The 22,680-nt window shown below is 42.7% G+C and overlaps 2 protein-coding genes across 2 annotated transcripts in view; one reads left to right on the top strand and one right to left on the bottom strand.

Moving 5' to 3' along the window:
• The window catches only part of ANGEL1 (angel homolog 1), a 137,980-nt gene extending 125,427 nt beyond the window's left edge, over positions 1-12,553 (bottom strand). The window contains exon 1 of the mRNA XM_029586104.1: positions 12,404-12,553. Coding sequence (XP_029441964.1) covers positions 12,404-12,422 — 19 coding nt within the window. The 5' untranslated portion in view covers positions 12,423-12,553. The remainder of the gene's footprint in view (positions 1-12,403) is intronic.
• A 4,075-nt stretch (positions 12,554-16,628) lies between these two features.
• Positions 16,629-22,680, top strand: part of LOC115081679 (leucine-rich repeat-containing protein 74A-like) — a gene marked incomplete at its 3' end in the record, with an annotated part of 50,606 nt that continues 44,554 nt past the window's right edge. Inside the window, exons 1-2 of the mRNA XM_029586103.1 lie at positions 16,629-17,049; positions 19,487-19,563. Of these exons, the coding sequence (XP_029441963.1) occupies positions 16,629-17,049; positions 19,487-19,563 (498 nt within the window). The remainder of the gene's footprint in view (positions 17,050-19,486; positions 19,564-22,680) is intronic.

Here is a 22,680-nt window from a genome sequence, read left to right as displayed (position 1 = left end):
ATGAACATCTTCATAGACTGCACTGGCCCATAGACAGGCTAAGCGTCTCGCCGCAATCGCAGATGCCGATGCTCTGGACAATGTCTCAAACGCCTCATATATCATGCGTAGGAGATGGCGTATACCTTCCTCCATGTCCTGGATGGGTTGCGGTGGGGTGACTGAGGGACCGGAATGAGGTCCTTTATCGATTGTAGACATTCCTATAGGTATTGTACAATATAGAATTGGTGCTGATGGATTCTAGCAGATTGGAAAGATTGTAGACATTCCTATAGGTATTGTACAATATAGAATTGTACAATACCTATAGGATTGTAGACATTCCTATAGGTATTGTACAATATAGAATTGGTGCTGATGGATTCTGGCAGATTGGAAAGATTTCCTCGCAAACTCATCCAGATAGCGATGGTCCTTTCCAGGTGGCGTGTTGAAATGCAACTTTGTCTTTTTTGCCCATATCATGGCTGACTCAACCATGATAGAGGCATGTGGTAATTGTAGAGGGGTAGAGAAATGGGATTGCTTCATACAGAACTTTAAGTCAGTGTTTCACGAAACTAGAGTCATAGTGAACGGTGTTTCCCAAGATTTTTCCAGGACCGTGTCCAGCACCTGTAAGGAGTTCAAAAATCTTTAGAATGCCCAGTGTTTCAGCCCTGGGTCTGGGAGCTTGTGAGTTTCAATATGCAGGGTGGACCCAACTTTTTCTATGAACTTGGGATATGACAGATCCTTGGGTGGGGAATAAGGTTCCTAGGGTTTCTCTGCAGGGTCAGAAGGGAACCCTGTGGAAGATCCCAGCAAAGAAGGTGGTGAAATAGTTGTGGGGATGATTGCGGAGAGATTTGGGGCAAAGGCGATTCATCCCCATCCACTGGTGGTTCTCTCGATACCAGTGAGTGCCCATGTAATGATGCTGGAGAAAGGTGTGGGCTTAGCGGACTCGGCTGCGGATAGGTGAAGCCCATCTGGAGGAAGGAGAAAAATCCTGTGAGAGCCGCAGAAATCTGAGAGATTGTTTGTTGCAAAATATCTGGGGTGCGGGCAGGCAGAGCAGGTATTGGTGCTGCCGTCTCCCATTTGGCACCGCTGCCAGAAGGATGTTTGAATCCGGGGCCCATGGCCATTGCGGCTGAGGACATTCATCTCCGAGAGTCTTGATTGTCTTGTGCAGGGGTTCTTGGAGCAGTGTGGAGGCACGATGCCATTGAGAAGCCGAGGAAAGGTCTGAGTAGACCTGTAGTGAAGACGAAGAGTCCTGCGAGTCGGAGTGAGAGGGCATCTCTTCGTTTCCTGTGGGCAGAAGATGGGCTCCTGTGGTGGGATTTCCACTTATGTGGTTGAAGCTGGGAACCCACAGCATGACCTGTAGGGCATTATTGTTTTGTTCACCCCGGTGTGGCCGCAGGGCATCAGGGCATCGAGGCGGTTCCCGTGGAGGTTCGACACGGTCATCTTCCCGCATATGGGCCAAAGACTGCGCCGGTGGTTCATGCGTCAATCAGCGCGTCGAAGTGTCCTGCGTCGAGTCACGTCGAGGTGTTCTGAGTCGATGGTCGCGCCGGGAGCACATATGTGGTGTTGCTGCTATCGGCACCGGCGCCTCGGGAATATGACGCTCACGCCAAGGTTCACAGTCCTTGCGGCTGTACTTCGGCTTCGAATTGCTGGCTCTTTGGTCGGTAGAGCTCTGGGGCCCTAGGAACGAAGCCCGCTTCTCTTTGTGGGCCTGTATTGGCACCAGCCCCGGCAAAGAGTGGGCCTCTGAAGGGGGGCATACATGTCGGAGGTTCTCGATTTTTTTGAGTAATTTGCCGCTGGGCCCTAGGCGACATGCGTCTACAATGCTTGCATGTTGCCTGATTGTGGTCAGGGTCCAAGCAAACATAACACTCTGAAAGTCCATCTGTGGTGGATATTATTTTGCCGCATGCACAGGGCTTAAAGCCTGAAGGTTGGGGCATACCTGGGTGGTGATCTCAAACTGCCTTGCTTTTTTTTTAATTCTTCAGACACTGAGGAGAGAAGAGCTCCATGTGTGTTCTCGCTCGCGGAAGAAAACAGATAGAGAAGGCGCATTTCTGAGCAGGAACACATGCGCAGCCGCACAGAGCCCAAGCTCTGTAACAGCTTTGACAAGCTCCGCCTCGCAACATCCGGAGGACAGTCCCATGACAGCATGGCTAATTCAGCCCTGCTATCGATGGGAAATAAAATGGCTCCCCTATGAGGAAAGGTTAAAGAACATAAGAAATTGCCATACTGAGTCAGACCAAAAGTCCATCAAGCCCAGTATGCTGTCACCAAGAGTGGCCAATCCAGGCTACAAGTAGCTGGCAAGTACCCAAACACTAAGTAGATCCCATGGTACTGATGCTAGTAATAGCAGTGGCTATTCTCTAAGTCAACTTGATTAATAGCAGTTAATGGACTTCTCCAGGAACTTATTCAAATCTTTTTTAAATCCAGCTGCACTAACCACATTCTCTGTCAACAAATTCCAGAGCTTTATTGTGCATGGAGTGAAAAAGATTTTTTCTCTGGTTAGTTTTAAATGTGCTACTTGCTAACTTCACGGAGTGCCCCTAGTCTATTATCTGAAAGAGTAAATTACTTCTTTCAGATGATCGATTATCATATAAACAGATTTCACTCCCCCTCTTCTCCCCCCTCATCTCTCTTCGAGAGATTTCTTCTGATACCCTACTTTTTTCCCCTTTCTTGCTCTTCCCCTTCCGCTCTGGTTATTTTCTTAAACAGACCTAGGGCACGGCTTCTCTTTTTAATAAGATTTTTGTTTTAAGGCTAGTATTCTATCTAGCTATATATCAATTTTATGTAATTTTAAATTTAATTTTAATTTTAAATCTAATTTTGTTTGGTTTCTTTTCATACTTTGTAAACCGTTTTGACAAAATCTATTTTTAAAAAACGGTATATAAATACTTTTAAATAATAAAATAAATAAAAATACTGATTCACACTCATGATCTTAAAGACCTCTATCATATCCCCCCTCAGCCGTCTCTTCTCCAAGCTGAACAGCCCTAACCTCTTCAGTCTTTCCTCATAGGGGAGCTGTTCCATCCCCTTTATCATTTTGGTAGCCCTTCTCTGTACCTTCTCCATTGCAACTATATCTTTTTTGAGATACGGCGACCAGAATTGTACACAGTATTCAAGGTACGGTCTCGCCATGGAGCGATACAGAGGCATTATGACATTTTCCGTTTTATTCACCATTCCCTTTCTAATAATTCCCAAAATTCTGTTTGCTTTGACTGCTGAGCACACTGAACCGACGATTTCAATGTGTTATCCACTATGATGCCTAGATCTCTTTCTTGGGTTGTAGCACCTAATATGGAACCTAACATTGTGTAATTATAGCATGGGTTATTTTTCCCTATATGCATCACCTTGCATTTATCCACATTAAATTTCATCTGCCATTTCGATACCCAATTTTTCAGTCTCACAAGTTCTTCCTGCAATTTATCACAATCTGCTTGTGATTTAACTACTCTGAACAATTTTGTATCATCTGCAAATTTGATTACCTCACTCATCATATTTCTTTCCAGATCATTTATAAATATATTGAAAAGTAAGGGTTCCAATACAGATCCCTGGGGCACTCCACTGCCCACTCCCTTCCATTGGGAAAATTGTCCATTTAATCCTACTCTCTGTTGCCTGTCTTTTAGCCAGTTTGTAATCCAATGACTTTTTAGTTTTCATAGAAGCCTCTCATGAGGGACTTTGTCAAACGCCTTCTGAAAATCCACATATACTACATCAACCGGTTCACCTTTATCCACATGTTTATTAACCCCTTCAAAAAAGTGAAGCAGATTTGTGAGGCAAGACTTCCCTTGGGTAAATCCATGTTGACTGTGTTCCATTAAACCATGTCTTTCTCTATGCTCTGTGATTTTGATCTTTAGATTAATTTCCACTATTTTTCCCAGCATTGAAGTCAGACTCACTGGTCTATAGTTTCCCAGATTACCCCAGAGCCCCTTTTAAATTCTGGAGTTATTTTGGACACCCTCCAGTCTTCATGTACAATGGATGATTTTAATGATAGGTTACAAATTTTAACTAATAGATCTGAAATTTCATTTTTAAGTTCCTTAAGAACCCTGGGATGCATACCAACTGGTCTCGATGATTTGCCACTCTTTAGTTTGTCAATCGGGCCTACTGTATCTTCCAGGTTCACAGTGATTTGGTTCAGTTCATCTGACTCATCACCCTTGAAAACCATCTCCAGAACCAGTATCTCCCAAACATCCTTATTAGTAAACACAGAAGCAAAGAATTAAATTTAGTCTTTCTGCAATGGCCTTAACTTCATTTCAGATTCTCTCTTAGCCTGTCTTATCAATGTTTTACGATTAACTTGACAATGCTTATACTTCTTCCTATTTTCTTCAGATGGATCCTTCAAATTTTTGAAGGATTTTTTTTTTTTGGCTAAAATAGCCTCTTTCACCTCATCTTTTAACTATGCCGGTAATCATTTTGCCTTCCTTCCACCTTTCTTAATGCATGGAATACATCTGGACTGTGCTTCTAAGATTTTATTTTTAAACAATGTCCACTTTTAACCTTTGCAGTTGCACCTTTCAATTTTTTTTCTATTTTCCTCATATTATCAAAGTTTCCCTTTTGAAAATTTAATTTTAGAGCTGTAGATTTACTTATTGTCCCCCCTTCCAGTCATTAGTTCAAATTTGATCATGTTAGGATCACTATTGCCAAGTGGCCCCAACACTGTTACCTCTCTCACCAAATCCTGCGTTCCACTAAGAATTAAATCTAAAATAGCTCCCTCTCTTGTTGGTTCCTGACCCAATTTCTCCATGAAGCAGTCGTTTATTACATCCAGGAACTTTATGTCTCTAGCAAGTCCTGATGTTACATTTACCCAGTCAATATTGGGGTAATTGAAATCTCAATACCACATAAGAGGGAGTGTACAATCAATTTCAAAAAAATCAGATAACATACAGTAAACAAAACAATTTTTTATTATTTACTTAAACATCTTGTGAATTAAACCAAATCATCTCCTGTTATGTGCGGCTATATATGGATTTCCCACGAAAGTTAGGCTTTTCAAACCAAGTGTTTTTGTCAGTTTACATCAATACTGAATTGGACCATTGTGTGATCTTACATAAGTATAATGCCCATTATTTATAGATAAGGTCTTTTTTTAATTTAATTATTGGCTTTTATACATTAGCTTTTATATATCAACATTCGTGGGTACATCATGCCGGTTTACAATATAACTGAAGGAGGAAATTACAAAAAAACTATATATAATAATATAGAAAACTATTTGCAATTTTCTCTGGCTGCATTAGTATAAACTGTTACTTTGCCTTTTTTTTTATGAAAAATTTTTTTGGTTTTAGTTAGTCTAAATGATATGTATTTTGTTTTTTGTAGTTTCAAACATATTTAATAAATCCTCTCTATGCTCTGTTGGCTGTAGTTATATGCGACTCTCCTGTAAAAGGTAAGCTCTTTGAACCAAGCAACCTTGTTACTATACATTAACATTAAATCGGGCCATTGTTGCATTTGCACCTGGGTATAATTTCTGCAATTATTTGTGGATAAGGTCTCTTCTTCAAATAAGTTTTTTGGGGATTGTTGTTTTTGATTCTATGGGCCAATTTTTTGAAAACGTCTCTATCTTAGCAAATAGCATTCCCAGTTTTTTTAAATTGATTGTATACTAAAAGAACGCACTATTCTAAGTATCAAGATGTATTAGCTTATTGGTTAAAAGGATGATTCCTATTTTCTGGGTATTTGGTAGTTGTCTGGTACAATTTATTTTATTCGATTTTTGTGTAAATAGTTCTTTGTTTATAGGCAACCTCAGCACAGCCAAGAACTCATATGTCTGGGAGAAATGGTTTAAAATGGTATTCAGCATGCCTCTCTTTTGATCCATATTAGACATTTCCCTTGCTCTTTATGTGCAAGACCTTTGCTAGCTGGTGAGTAATTAATTTTTCATGGTGACCAAATACTATAATATAGAGAATTATTAATATTAGAAAATGTTTTGATTGGTCGTTTATACATTTTTCTTTATATTTTAGTTCCCCTGAAGCAGCCACTTTTTGGAGGCAAAACTTGTGTCCTGGTCGGGATCTTTTGGAATCAATCTTCTACAAATATACGTAAAGACGATTTCCCATATGATGATCTATAGGGTAGATTGAAGAGCTAATTATTCTTTCTAGAACAAGTACCTCTATCTGGATTTGTATGAGCAAGAATTACAGTGGCTATTGTTGAAACCTTATTTCTATTTCATTTTTTTTTATTCAGAATGTGTATGGTATATATGGGTGGTGATTGATTTGTTAATGTAAATTTACATTATGTTCTTGATACATATATAATATACATGTAAATTATTTTATAGTAATGTATGAGTGTAAATGATTTGGTTTAATTCACAAGACGTTTAAGTAAATAATAAAAAATTGCTATGTTTACTGTATGATATCTGATTTTTTTGAAACTGATTATACACTCCTCATGTGGTACTGAGATATTTTCTCTGGGGCAGTATTTTATTAGCCAATACATTTATTTACTGAATTAGGAATTATTTTGTTATTGAAATTTCCCATTACCACTGCACTACCAAATTGGTTAGCTTCGCTGATTTTTCTTAGCATTTCATCATCTGTCTGATCATTTTGGCCAGGTGGATGGTAGAATACTCCTATCACTATACTCTTACCCAACACACATGGGATTTCTACCCATACAGATTCCACTGCGCATTTAGTCTCTTGTCTGATCTTTATCCTTTTGGACTCTATACCCTCCCGGACATAAAGTGCCACACCCCCACCAAGTTGATCCTCCTTATCATTGAGATATAATTTGTACCCTCATATAGCACTGTCCCATTGGTTATCCTCCTTCCACCAGATCTCTGAGATGCCATTTATGTTTATCTCATCATTCACTGCTATACCCTCTAACTCTCCCATCTTACTTCTTAGGCTTCTGGCATTGGCATACAGACATTTCAAAGTGCATTTTTTGTTTGTATTAACAACCTGTTTTTCAGTTGATAGGGATGCTCAGGTGATTCTTTACTTTTAGGCACATGAACTATCCCCCTCATTTATCAAAATGCATTAAGGCGTTTTCGCATGCGATAAGCCCTTAACGCATGCAAAAACACCTTTTAACGCATGTGATAGCACCATATCGTGCAAATCTGAAAAAGAGGAGGAATTAGGGGCGGGAGTGGGCTGGGTTTACCGGTTTGCGAAGCCCTATCGCACGGCTTTAACGCCGATTTTAGCTACAACTTTCGTGCGATGTGTTTCGCGGATGCCGGTTTTGGTAGTTTGAAGCTCCCAGAACATCCACCTAGCTATCAGAGACCTCGGGGAGGGGGGGGGGGGGTGGGGAAGAGAGAGAGAGACTAGCCATAATGCCATCACCCTTTGAAAGGTATTTATATCTCTATGGGAGGCCACCTAGTAACTTGAGGTGAGGTTTAGGTATTAGTGTAGGGGGTTAGGGACCACTTTGACGTTCAATGTGAGACATACAAACAGAACAGTGCTCTCTTGTGAACATTTGATGACCCTCACAGTGAGGAAACTCACCCAAAGATGAGATATGTGCAATGTTCTCTCAACCTAGTCAATCAAGCACTTATCTCAAAGTGCGAAAAATGCAAAAAAGTTATCGCAATTTGTGGTAACTTAGCTCTTCGCATAGATATTTGTGCAAATTGCGATAAACTCCCTATCATAAAACACGCCCCTTTTCCCATCGCATGCGATATTTACCGCATTTTGATAAATCCAGGCCTATGTTTGCTTTTATTGGAACCTCTTTGCTGGGATGCCCTAACTCTCCTGTTCCATTAGTATCCTTCAAAGATACCTTCCTCCGAACCATGCACTGCTGAGTGACTGTCAGCTTTCCCCCTTGTTCTAGTTTAAAAGCTGCACTATCTCCTTTTTTAACAGTTAGCACCAGCATCCTAGTTCCACTTTGGTTAAGGTGGAGCCAGTCCTTTCAGAAAAGTCTCCCCCTTCCCCAAAAGATTCCCCAGTTCCTTACAAAACTGAATCCCTCTTCAGGTTAGGGCTGTTCAGCTTGAAGAGATAGCTGAGGTGAGATATCATAGGGGTCTAACAAAATCAAGAGAGGACTAGAATAGGTTAATGTGAATTGGTTATTTACTCTTTCAAATAATATAGAAACTAGGGGAGAATCCATGAAGTTTGTAAGTAGCACATTTAAAATAAATCAAAGAAAATTATTTTTCACTCAGACAATTAAGCTCTGCAATTCATTGCCGGAAAATGTGGTAAAAGCAGCTAGCATAGCTGGGTTTAAAAAAGGTTTGGACAAGCTGTTGTAGGAGAATTCTATAAAATATTAACCACATAGACTTGGAAAAAGCCACTACTTTCCCTGGGTGTTTAAGCATAGGATCTATCTGCTGTTTAGGATCTTACCAGGTACTTGTGATGTGGCTTGGCAACTGTTAGAAACAGGATCCTAGACTTAATGGATTCTCGGTCTTACCCAGTATGGCAATTTCAAAGTATTGTCCAGGATGGAGCCCAGATCCTTTTCCTGGGTTGTAAATCCTAATAATCTGATTGTGTCAAAAAATGGCTGGCTTCTCATCATACAGCACAACATGTCTGTGGGAAGTGCTAAATAAATATTATTAAAAAACAGAAAATATTTTACTCAGATGATCTGGCACAGCAGTCATCAATATTCCTAATTTTGAGTAGCAAAATATCAAAATTGTGTAGTAAATTTTTAAGTGATAGATCAGTCCTGCTAGGAGGGTCTTAGACAACAGCAATTCTTCTCTTAGCTGCCTCATGGCCACAACCCCTCCAACATCATCTCAAAACAGAAAGACTGCACTCTTTTCTTGCTAGCAGATGACTCTGGAACAAAGAAAGCTGCACAGGGGTCAATATTTAAAAAGGTTGTCTGGCTAAGAACATAAGATGTTGCCATTCTGGGTCAGACCGAGAGTCCATCAAGTCTAGCATCCTGTTTCTAACAGTGGCCAATCCAGGATACAAATACCTGGCAATTATTCAAACACTAAGTAGATCCCATGCTACTGATGCCAGTAGTAACAGTGGCTATACCCTAAATCAACTTGATTAGTAGCAGCTTATGGACATCTCCTTCAGTAACTTGTCCAAACCTTTTTTTAAATTCAGCTACGCTAACTGCCTTTACCATATCCTCCAACAATGAATTCCAGAGCTTAACTGTACATTGAATGAAAAAGAATTTTTGCCGATTTATTTTAAAATGTGTTCTTGCTAACTCCATGGTGTGCCCCCCTAGTCCTTGTATTATCTGAAAAAGTAAGCTTTCAGAATTATCCAAACACATTTTAGATAAGCCCACATTAACCAGCTACATTTTGTCTGTGCCATAAAGAGATGGTGCAGTGAGCATTTCTGGAGTGCAGTTTAATTATAGCCATGCAATGCTGATATACAGCACTGGCTAGTCAGTTACCTGCATAACTCTAGTCGGCCAAATAGCAGGCCTAAAGTTAACTGGACAGCTCTATCTGGATATTCAGGCTGAATATCCAATAAAGCTACCCAAAGTTGTTCATATCTGCTGAAGACTGACTGAATATTGACCTCATTGCAAATGTTGCTATGTAACCAAACTTGCAAATAAGGGGCCTCATTTACTAGGCAATTTTCCCATAGACATAAAATAGAAGCAAAGTCTTAATAAATAAGGCCCATGGTTTGCCTTTTTGCAGTGCAGTAACAGGAAATGTGCACCCTGCCTTGTGGAACTGGTAAGGGAAGGTCCAATGTAAAGGATCTTATGCATGTGTATAGCAACAGACTGGAAAACAGGATAAAGTGAAGTAGTGGTGGGGGGGGTTTGACTGGTGGTATTCCTCGAAAGTAGCTGTGATTCCTTATAATTCTACTTATGCAGTGGATCATTATGTCCAGAACCGGAGCTGCATGTGTTCTTTGAAAAGGGTATTTTTTACTTTGTTTCCATAATTTTCAACTGGCATACCGATTCCCAAATTGCAAATACCATTCTGCAATAAGCATACTCAATATCTATGCAATGTTGAAGGACCTATAGCAAAAAGGTCATCCCCTATTCCAGGCCAACAATGATTAAGATTCCTTGGCTCTATCACCTGTCCTGGTTAATGATCTCTTTATCCCACATTGCTTAATAATCTTTGAATTAATCTGAATTTCCCTCCTGCCAATCTTCAACCACTTGTTACATGATTAACCTAATTTATAGGAATTCTGCTAGTTAAAATTGTATATATTGTATATTGTATAAGTTATTATTTATTCAATTCAATGTTGTCCAAGTTCCATAGTTTCCCTGTTCTCTGTAAGACATACGTGTTAAGTCATTTCTAAGTTCTATGTAAACCGAAGTGATTGGTAACATTGTTACCAGAACGTCGATATATAAAAAAATGTTAAATAAATAAATAAATAAATGGGAAGGGGTAGGAATGTAAGCGTTACCTAGATAGGATATAACCTATACTATTCAGATTTGTTTGCAGTTCTCCTGTACTATTCAGTCCATCTTCCTCAGGGCGGGGGTGATAGGGGCAATCACCTTTCACTGCCATGGTAGCCCCATCCCTAACACTCAGGCCGATTCAGTAAAGTCCGCGGGAGAGCGGACGAACGCCCACTCGCCTTTGCGCACGATTCTCTATTTAAATGAGGCCCGGCAGTAGAAACGGGCAAAAGAAGGCGCTAGGGACACTAGAGCGTCCCTAGCACCTCCTTTTAGCCCGGAGCGGCGGCTGTCAGCGGGTTTGACAGCCGACACTCAATTTTGCCGGCGTCGGTTCTCGAGCCCGCTGACAGCCACGGGCTCGGAAACCGGACGCCAGCAAAACTGAGCGTTCAGTTTTCGACCCAACAGCCGCCGGCCCATTTAAATTTTTTTTTTTCTTAACTTTTTTTTACCCTTCGGGACCTCCAACTTAATATCACCATGATATTAAGTCGAAGGGTGCACAGAAAAGCAGTTTTTACTGCTTTTCTGTGCACTTTCCCAATGCCGGCAGAAACTAGTGCCTACCTTTGGATAGGCGCTAATTTCTGAAAGTAAAATGTGCGGCTTGGCTGCACATTTTACTTTCTGTATCGCATGGGAATACCTAATAGGGCCCTCAACATGCATTTGCATTTTGCCCGTTTCTACTGCCGGGCCTCATTTAAATAGAGTGCAGAGCCGTTTCTACTTCACAGTGTTTTTTCCTGGAAGTGTGGGGGTCCCCACTGAACAAACGTAGGTCTAATTCTGAACAAGATTGGGCCAGACTGGTACCAGAAAAATCCACAATGTAACACTCAGGACTCACATAACAGTACCTCAACCTATGAAAGGATTACATTACACATATTACAGCTAGCCCTGAAGCCCCAATACATTTCCTACTAGGAAAATAAAACAAGCTGGACTTCTACAGATCTCTACACAAAAGATACATGTTAGCAGAAACCCTAACCTGTCACAAATGCAAAAACCAGAGAGACCGTCACCAAATACAGGATAAATGATCATAGACTAGAAAGACGCAGACAAAAACTGAACTGGAAACTGCAAGCCAGGCTCTGTATGCAATGCTGAAGAAACAGAAATGTATTTATTTATTTAACTCTTTTCTATACCGACATTCATGATACAAATCATATCGCATCGGTTTACAAGGAACAAGGGGGTTATAACATTAACATTGAAGAAGCAGCAAAGTTACAATAAAACAAGGTCGTGGGAACTCGGGAGCTGAAGCAGCTAGAGGCAGAGGTTTAAGGAAGTAAACTTAACAAGGGAAATGCATTTCCTCCTGTGCTCAATACCAGAGCTGCTCATTTCCCAAAGCTGAGAGAGAAAAGCCAAGACGTCCCACAAAAGAATGGGGGACTGAAGAGAAAGAGCAGGGAACTAACTAGGTGTAGGGACCTTCCCTGTCACTTACTTTATTTTTGCTTGGAAATGTCAGTTATAACTGAAATTCGCAGAAAAATAAACAGCGAAAGTGAAGGTCCCCAAATGCGGCAGGGAGCGACGGGGCAGGCGGTGTCTGCGGTTATTTCCCCGGCCTTCCCTGCTCCTGCTGTTGTCCGAACCGGGACTGACACCTTTAATAAGCCCACGGGAAACTTGGCAGGGCCGACGCCTCACAGCCACCGGCACTTTCGCAGCACCTTATCCAGCCACTTGCTCATCACGCGTACGAACAACCAGCGCCTCTACCGCAGACCCTCCCCCTCTGCCTGACGCTCTATTAAGGTAAGTAACGGCCACAGAGCCCCCTCACCTTCCGCGGGAGCCGCCATCTTCCCAACGTCTCCGTCACGTGACCATAACAACAACAGCAACCGCGCTCGGCCCGCGTGCTCTGCAAGCCACGCCCCCTTGCCGTCAGCGGCCCTGCGGCTGGGGCGGAGCTCGCTGCACAGACCCCGCCCCCCTCTGACAAGAACCATGCGGCAGAGGACGGGGAAAAGATGCCAAATTGACTCCGCCCTCTCCCGACAACCGCCAAGCGCTACTGGACAGGAAATCGCCCCAAGAAAACCACGCCCTTTGCTAACAGCGGGCATGCGTGTGTGAGAGGAGAAAAGAGCAAGGGCATGAGAAGCCCGCCCACCTGTGACGAGAGCTCTAGGGCTGCGGGTGGGAACTCGCCTGCTGACCCCGCCCCCACCAGCAGCGGCCACGCGCTCTGGGTGCTGATCCTGACGCCGGAAGCGGCCATGTTCCTGGAGCTGGGGGAAGCGCGCGCAGACGCGTGGCGAGCTAATCGCGGCAGTACTGCATTAGGCAGAGTCCAAGCAAGCAAGGGCCTAAGGCTCCAAACTCGGAAGTCCTCCTAAGTATAGCACTCGTTCTTGGAGGGGGGGATCTGTTCTGGGGAAAAGGCAAGAGGTTCCCTCCTAGACATGTTAAATTTTAAAACTAGGGGCTAGCCTGCACAGAGCAGCAGTTACTGCCCTTAACAGAAACATGGGGGTAACCTGCACAGAGCGGCAGTTACTACCCTTAACAGAAACATGGGGGGTAACCTGCACGGAACGGCAGTTACTGCCCTTAACAGAAACATGGGGGTAACCTGCATGGAGCGGCAGTTACTACCCTTAACAGAAACTTGAGGGTAACCTGCATGGAGCGGCAGTTACTACCCTTAACAGAAACATGGAGGTAACCTGCACAGAGCAGCAGTTACTGCCCTTAACAGAAACATGGGGGTAACCTGCACAGAGCGGCAGTTACTGCCCTTAACAGAAACATGGGGGTAACCTGCACGGAGCGGCAATTACTCCCCTTAACAGAAACATGGGGGTAACCTGCAGGGAGCGGCAGTTACTACCCTTAACAGAAACATGGGGATAACCTGCACGGAGCGGCAGTTACTGCCCTTAACAGAAACATGGGGGTAACCTGCACGGAGCGACAGTTACTGCCCTTAACAGAAACATGGGGATAACCTGCACGGAGCGGCAGTTACTGCCCTTAACAGAAACATGGGGATAACCTGCACGGAGCGGCAGTTACTGCCCTTAACAGAAACATGGGGGTAACCTGCACGGAGCGGAAGTTACTACCCTTAAACATGGGGGGTAACCTGCACGGAGCGGCAGTTACTACCCTTAACAGAATACATGGGGGTAACCTGCATGGAGCAGCAGTTACTGCCCTTAACAGAAACATGGGGGTAACCTGCACGGAGTGGCAGTTTCTACCCTTAACAGAAACATGGGGGTAACCTGCACGGAGCGGCAATTACTACCCTTAACGGAAACATGGGGGTGACCTGCACGGAGCGGCAGTTACTACCCTTAACGGAAACATGGGGGTGACCTGCACGGAGCTGCAGTTACTACCCTTAACGGAAACATGGGGGTAACCTGCACAGCGGCAGTTACTACACTTAACAGAAACATGGGGGTGACCTGCACGGAGCTGCAGTTACTACCCTTAACGGAAACATGGGGGTGTACCCTGCTTGGAGCGGCAGTTACTACCCTTAACGGAAACATGGCAGTTTCCACCCTTTACATAAAGCATGGGGGTGACCTGCACGGAGCGGCAGTTACTACTCTTAACGGAAACATGGGGGTGACTTGCACGGAGCAGCAGTTACTACCCTTAACGGAAACATGGGGGTGACCTGCTTGGAGCGGCAGTTACTACCCTTAACAGAAACATGGGGATGACCTGCACGGAGTGGCAGTTACTACCCTTAACAGAAACATGGCAGTTTCCACCCTTTACATAAAGCATGGGGGTGACCTGCACGGAGCGGCAGTTACTACTCTTAACGGAAACATGGGGGTGACTTGCACGGAGCAGCAGTTACTACCCTTAACGGAAACATGGGGGTGACCTGCTTGGAGCGGCAGTTACTACCCTTAACAGAAACATGGGGATGACCTGCACGGAGTGGCAGTTACTACCCTTAACAGAAACATGGCAGTTTCCACCCTTTACATAAAGCATGGGGGTGACCTGCACGGAGCGGCAGTTACTACCCTTAACGGAAACATGGCAGTTTCCACCCTTTACATAAACCATGGGGGTAACCTGCACAGAGTGGCAGTTTCTACCCTTTACATAAAGCATGGAGGTGACCTGCACGGAGAGGCAGTTACTGCCCTTAACAAACATGGAGGTGACCTGCTTGGAGCGGCAGTTACTTCCCTTAACAGAAACATGGGGGTAACCTGCACTGAGCAGCAGTTACGCCCTTACCAGAAACAAGGGAGATACCCTGCACAAAGCAGCAGTTACTGCCCTTAATAGAAGGCATCGGGGTAACCTGCATGGAGCAGCAGTTTCTACCCTTTACATAAAGCATGGAGTAACCTGCATTGAGCGGCAGTTACTACCTTTAACGTAAGGCTTATGGGTAACCTGCACAGAGCATTAGTTACTACTTTAATAGAAGGCTTGAGGGTAACCTGTTGAAAGGTAGCAACTGCTGCTCTGGGTGTATCTTATATCTTTCTCGGTATTCACTGTGGAAGATGTAAGAGATATACCCATGCCAGAAATGATATTAAGGGGATCTGAATTCTCAGGAAACCTTGAGGATGTACTGGGGTAAATTGACAACCTAAAGAGTATACATCAGATGGTATACACTCCAGAGTACTGAAAGAACTGAGAAATGAAATGCAGACCTGCTGTTGGAATTTGTAAATTATCAGTAACATCGTGTGGTATCTGAAGACGAGGTTTGCCAATGTAACGCCAGTTTTTAAAAAGTGATCAAGGGGTGATCCAAGAAACTACCGACCAGTGAGTCTGGTGTCTGTGCCAGGCAAAATGGTACAAAATATCATAAAGAACAAAATTGCTGAACATGTAGATAAGCATAGTTTAATGGGATAAAGCCAACATGGATTTAGCCAAGGGAAGTCTTGCCTCACTAATTTGCTACAGTTTTTGAAGACGTAAATAAATGTGGATAAAGGTGAGCCCGTATATATAGTGTATCTGGATTTCCAGAAAGCATCTGACAAAGTCCCTCATGAGAGACTTCCTAGGAAATTAGAAAGTCATGGGATAGGAGGCAGTGTCCTGGTGTAGATTGGGAACTGGTTAAAAGACAGAAAAAGTAGAGTAGGGCTGAATGGGAAATGTTTCCAGTGGAGAATGGTGAATGGTGGAGGCCCCAGGGATCTGTTCTGGGATCGCTGCTTTTTAATATGTTTATAAGCAACCTGTAAATGGGAACAAGTGAGGAGATCAAACTTGCCGATGACAGAGAATTATTCAAAGTTAAATTGCAAGAAGATTGTGAGAAATTGCAAGGGGACATTGCAAAACTGGGAGATTGGATATGCAAATGAAATTTAATGTGGATAAGTGTAAAGTGATGCACTTATGGAAGAGTAACCCAAATTTATAGCTACAAATAGCAAGGTTCCACATCAGGAAAAGGATCTAGGAGTCATCATTGATAGCACGTTGAAATCTTCTGCTCAGAGTGCAGCAGCAGACAAGAAAGCAAACAATGCTAAGGATTATTAGTAAAGGAAAGGAGAATAAAACAGAATAACATAACATTTCTGTGTCTCTCCATGATGCAACCTCATCTTGAGTATTGTGTGCAGTTCTGGTCACCGCATCTCAAGAAAGATACAGCAGAATTAGAAAAGGTACAGAGAAGGGCGACCAAGATGATAAAGGGGATGGAACAATTCCCCTATGAGGAAAGACTAATGAGATTAGGACACTTCAGCTTGGAGAAGAGATGGCTGAGGGGAGATATGTTAAAGGTCTATAAAATAATGAATGGAATGGAAAAGTAAATACATTAATCAGTTGTTTACTCTTTCGAAAAGTACAAAGACCGGGGACACACAATGAAGTTACTGAGTAATGCATTTAAAACTAATAAGAGGATGCAAATTTGGGGGCAAGATGGCGGCGTAGCCAGACGCGTAGTCGTTGAGCTCCGACTTCAGCTAAAGATTTTGCAACGATGCCCGCTAAAAGGAAAGGCAAACCGGATTTTTCCCTCTGAATCGGAAGTTATGGCCTCTCAACGACTTATTACATCCTACGTACCTGGAAGGGCCATTGAGACGGGAGGAGGAAACTCCGCTGTGGATTTCATTGAGGAAGCAGTGTCTCTACCAGGAGAAGTCACTCTGTCTCCCCCGGATCCACGTAAGCCCGAAATAACTCCACTCCCCGAGAGCCCCCCGACAGCTGAGTCGCAGGACCGTGATGCGGTAGATGCGACCCGGTCAGGAGGAGGTCAGAGGGCGGAAGGCACCAGCACTCCGGAGCAGACTTCAGCGGGCTTTGAAACAACACGAGCCAAAGGTTTGACCGCGGCGATCCCGGCGTCTACCCCGACTTCGGAGAGGGCGGCTGAAGGGCTTGTAGGAGAGCTGATTGATCCTGGAGGGGAAGTACTGCTGGCGGGATTATCTCCTGTGCAGAGAACGGGTGAGTCAGCTTCTAGACCCCGTTTTCAGATGCCAGGCAGGCCGGACAAAATAACTTTGGAGGCGATTTGGGATATAATGGCTGCCCTGGTAAAAACAATCGGGGATTTTCAAGAGAATTTAGATGGTATGGAACAAAAATTGGTGGTTTTTGACACACAGATGAAAGAGATGAAACCGAGATTGGAAAAAGTGGAAATTGAGACGGGGAAAGTTCAGGACTGTAATGTGAAAATTATAAAAGACTTAAATGTAGTATCTAAGAGATTGGAATTTTTAGAGAATCAGTCTAGACATCTGAATTTAAGATTCTTAAACTTTCCAAAAATTGTTGGGGAATTACCTTATATTACTCTTATGAAATATTTTAAAGAGGTGTTAAAATTTAAAGAAGGTGAAATACCATCAATAAATAAATTGTATTTTTTGCCTATATCCTCTAGAAATAGAGAAAAACAGCAAATAGATTTAGATAAAGGTAATTTAACCAGGTATTTAGAGGATTCAACATCAGAATACTATGAATGTGCTACATTGTTAGTCTCATTTATAATTGAAAAAGATATAACAGAAGTCATGAAAAGATACTTTAAAAATATTGATCTCCAATTTAAGGGATCAAAGATTCGTGCATTTCCAGATTTCGCCCCCGTTACTCAAGATAAGAGACGGGAATTTCTCGTCATGAGACCTCAGGTGATAGCTTTGGGTTTCACGTATGTTCTCAAATATCCTTGTAAGTATGTGGTAAAATCATCAAAAGAATGTTATTTTTTTTTTACCCCGAGCAGTTAAAATCCTTCTTGAATGCAAGGAGGGTAACTGTAATTCCTGGATTAAAGCCTTATGTGGATTAATATTGAAATGATGGCCCTTAATCTATGCAAAGCTAGTTTACTTGTAATTGTTTCTTTATTATCTTCCTTTTTGATTGTCCCCCTATTTAGATTTCAAAAAGGGGAATGCTTTTCACCGTATATGATTTGATATGATATGTTTTCTTTCTTTTTTGTGTCAAAGCATTTTCATTTTCCTGTAAGTAAGCTCGATTGACTTGCTTTGTAATTATAAAATGATTAAAAATAAAATTTAAAAAAAAACAAACTAATAAGAGAAAATATTTTTTTACTCAATGCATAATTAAGCTCTGGAATTTGTTGCCAGAGGATGTGGTGAAAGCTATTAGTGTAGCTGTGTTTAAAAAAGGATTAGACAAGTTCCTGTAGGAAAAGTCCATTAACCATTATTAAGGTGGAGTTGCAGAAATCCCCTGCTTATTCTTGGGATAAGCAGCTCGGAATTTATCAACCCCTTGGGATCCAGCCAGGTACTTGTGACCTGGCTTGGCCACTATTGGAAACAGGATAACTGGGTTTGATGGACCTTTGTTCTGAATCATTATGACAAGTCTTATGTTCTTAACCTGCACGGAGCACCATTTACTACCCTTAACAGAAGGCAGGGGGTAACCTGCAGTTGTAGAAATGTTGGGCAGACGCCACTCACAAAGTTCCTTTAGGCTTCTAGCATAATCAGGACCCGGCTCGGTGAGACGACAGCACTCTGAGCTTTCGTTTACAACTTCCTGGGGATATTCTCGTTTTGGCCCAGGCATTGCAGTGACAGTCGTTTGCCAGGGGCCACAGACTGTGAAGCTGGCTTAGGTGCACCCTAAGAATGGTTGCTAGCTGTCGCTGTTTATTGACTGGAACACTTCCTTCTTGACAGTTGTGAAGGCCGCCCCAAGAGTAAGAGCCAAATTTGGGAATCGAATCGGGCTCTTTAGTTCACTGTGCCAGTTCATGAAAAAGGCCCCAGCTGATTTCCAAATGAACTGGAAAGGTTTTATCATCAAGGCCATACAACTTTGGAATAGTTTCCGGATGAGTACAATGGAGACATCATCAATAAATACCTTTAAAAATAATTATACTCTTGGCTGCCAATTATAGAGAGAAAAGAGGAAGACAGAGCAGCAGGCAGCCTGGTGTGATGACATAAAGCATGGTCCAGATGCAAAAACATGGTTGAAAGAAATAGAAAAGCTGAGCAGATGGCGCTAGTGTACCAGATTGGTCAATCTTTGAATTGAAGACAGCATTTAATGATGATTGTGTATGATACAAGCATATATGAGGAGCACAATAAACACAGGCTATCTAGCCCATGTGAAAGAAGGCCAGATCCGATGAACAAACAGGTTTTATTGGCCTGGTAATAAAATTCTGAAGGAGATGCTCCCAGAAGCCAAGTTAAAGGACCGTTTTTAAGAAATAACGCTGAAAACCTGAGTTCTTCAGTGCAGTAGTCCAGAGGAAATAGCATATCCTGGAGAGATAATGTCCCCTTCTTCTTTCAGCATGGCTGGGTGCTGTTCAGAACAACGCATGATGTTCTAAGCTTCATAATGACCCGGTGAAGTCATGGAATGGCTTCAGGGCAGAGGTCAAAACAGACTGAGCCTAAGATGGAAGTAGAAACCAGTGCCAGCAAGAACCCTGTCTCTGCAGAGAAGGTACCAAGATGCCTGATACAGATAAGCTGGGTGTAATCGGGGACCGGGATTCAGTGGGGAGGGCTGTCAGGGGGCTTATGGGTCAGTTGCACATGCACCAAAATTTACAAGTTTTGGAAGTGAGTTTGATGGTAAAAGTGGGAGATGATTTTATCTACTGTTGGAATACACGGAAATAATGCAGCCCTTAGGGGGAATGATGGAAGGAGCGTATTAGCCAGAATAAGAGGGGGTGCCCGGCGCTAGAAACTGCAATGGCCTGCCCTGACGCATGGCTGCCCATGTTCATGGAGAGGGGCCATTTGCCCCGCCTCTCCAGATTTGAATGACTAATTGTTTTTGGAACGCTTTCTGTGATTTTGTTTATGTACATTCCTGTGTTTTTTTGGAAATGCTTATGCCCTGTCCCCCCTCCCCCCCCCAAAAAAATAATCTTTCTTTTAGCATTCATGCCGAAGGCAAAACATTACAGCACCCGGCCAGCCCCAGCCCTTGCCTGAGACCTACAAAGCTGTACTAAAAGAAAAGGATCACAAGAAGAAAACAGCAGAGCCTTATTTATTTATTTCCTTCCTTATTTCATTCGATATCCCTTCTTATCCTGTCCTCTCAAAGCGAGTTGCAGTCTATCAGTCCCAACATTATCCATCACGAAAACTCCCTTCCCAGCCCACCTCTCCCCAGCAAACACCCTGCGGACGTAGCATTACACCCACAGCATATTCCAAGAATCCCCACCCCACCCCAGTTTAGTTCTGATGCACTTAAGTGTGAGAGCTCTAGGTATGTAATCTGTTTCTATAAGACCCATGCCATCGTCTCTTCATACAGGGAGGATAACCTTCAAAGAACTGCACGGCAGCATGTACGTGTGTACGTGGCCGCTCACAAATAATATATGCGTGTTTTATAAAATACAGGTAATTCTACCATGCAACATACACGTGTACATAGACTTGCGCATGGATACTTGCAATGCATTGGTATCACATATCTCAGTGGATTGAATGCACGTTCTTTTTTTTATTTATAATTTATTGATTTTTTACATAATTAACAAAGAATTTCAAAAATCAAACTGTCATTTAAATTTTCCAAAAATACTTTCTTAAACAATAATAAGTATAAGTCAAATAATTAAATTACTAACATATAATATCCATTTGAAACTCCTGTAATCATAATAGATAACATAGGCAAAAGGGGAGAGATCCAAGGTTTTACAAGAGCAACTTAGGAAATGGAGAAAAGAAAAGAAAGGAGGCATTTATATTCCTTAATACCCATGACTGGCTAAGGATCGGCACCCGCAGCTCTATAATTATCCAGAAAATAACGCAGTTGTGAGGGCTCAAAAAAAGACGTAACGATTATTATTAGTATACACCAAACATTTGCATGGATATCTTATTATTATTCTGGCACCTAATTGCCTTGCTTCCTGGCACATCCAAATCTTCTGGCCAAAGAAAAGTTTTTCTCTATTACGAAGAAAAAGTTTTAAGACGGAATCTCTGTCAGCAGGAAAACGAAAGTACTCAACAGAGTTCCCCGATATTCCACTTGATCTTCCGTCAAAGTTTCAAGAAACGCAGTGAGATCTGTACCGGTATTCAAAGGCATATTAGGAGAAATCGACTGCTCTTCATTTCTTTTTGACACATAAATATTTGAAATAGGAGGCAAAGCGTCTACCGGCATTTGAAGAATATCCAACATATATTTTTTAAACTGGTCTCTTACCGAGACCAGTCTCACAGGGTTCAAGGAGCTCTGGGTGTTTTCCATATTTTCCATTTTTTTGAATGAAATTAATTCACTTTGCACTAACTTTGCTTGTACTTCTTGCATCTCAGTAATTTTCAAATCAATTTCTTTAATCTTAAGATCATGCTGGTTCAAAACAGGTTTTATTTCTTGGATATTTTCCTGTGAATGCGTTAATGAAATGGTCAGCGATGTTATAGCTTTCTCTAGCGTGATTAGAGCATTCCACACAGTCTCTAACGTTATTACTTGTGGTCTTGTCAGTTTTAAGCTGAGGTTTGTGCTTACCTCGCTGCCCCGACAAACTTCTGAAATCCTCTCGATTTCATTTATCGGTTCCTCTCCCCCGTGTTGATAGTAGCTGCGGGGTTTTGGCTCGATATAGCCCACCTCTCCATGGCGGCTTTATCCTCCTTCCACTTTTCCTCCAAAGCTGCTACGCCCTCAGCTGAACAAACAGCGACTGAGCCGGAATTATCCACTGCTGCCGCCTCCACGTCTGGCCTCGACTGCCGCGGGAGCCAAGCCTGCACCCCGTTCACGCTGTGAGTTGGGGGGGAAGGGAGTCTCGGGTGCCCCAGGGCTTAATGATGTCTGTATGTCCTGGGGCGACGTGGTGTGCTCTTCACCTGGAATCTCCGTGGACCTCCTCTATGGGGTTGATATTATAGCCGGAGCAAAAAAAAGCCCTCAATTGTCGGTTGGGAAGGTATAGATAAAACTGGCGCCGTGGTCTCCAGTCTAATCTTTCCCTTCCTCTTGGTATGAGGCATATTGATTTCAGGAAAAAGAAAAACCAGTCTCAAGGATGGGACGCCATCTTGGATCTCCCGAATGCACATTCTTTACCCACCTATTTTAAATATATACGTGCAGGTAAACTGGGACTTACTCGCAAAAGTCACAAATTGCACGCATAAGTCAGCCGATTTTAAAACGTGAGTCGAAATGAACCAGTTTACCAATTAGACCACCAGCTGTCCCAGTCCTTCTCCAGGTCATCAAGACCCCCCTGGTTCTTCAGCCTGAACTTTCTCCAGTCTGCCCTGTCAGTACTACACAATAAACATGTTAACATCACTTACCCCAGATGGTTAGCAGGTGTAAAAACATACAAGTAAGTTGGAAAATGTATGCGTGCAAGTGATTTTTACTCGCCTAACTGTTAGCCACACTCTGGGATACCCCAGACTGCTCTCTTTTTACACATGTATATTTGCATGCGAAAGCGAACATATGCATGTATTTTTTAATTTCTCAGCGTTCAGGCAGGTCAATCCCCACGAGTGGGTTATGCACCTCTACCAGCAGATGGATACTGAGCAAAGTTGACATGATTTATATACTCCT

Source organism: Rhinatrema bivittatum, unplaced genomic scaffold, assembly GCF_901001135.1.
Source record: "Rhinatrema bivittatum unplaced genomic scaffold, aRhiBiv1.1, whole genome shotgun sequence".
Lineage (NCBI taxonomy): Eukaryota > Metazoa > Chordata > Amphibia > Gymnophiona > Rhinatrematidae > Rhinatrema > Rhinatrema bivittatum.
This window is presented reverse-complemented; position numbering and strand designations above follow the sequence as displayed.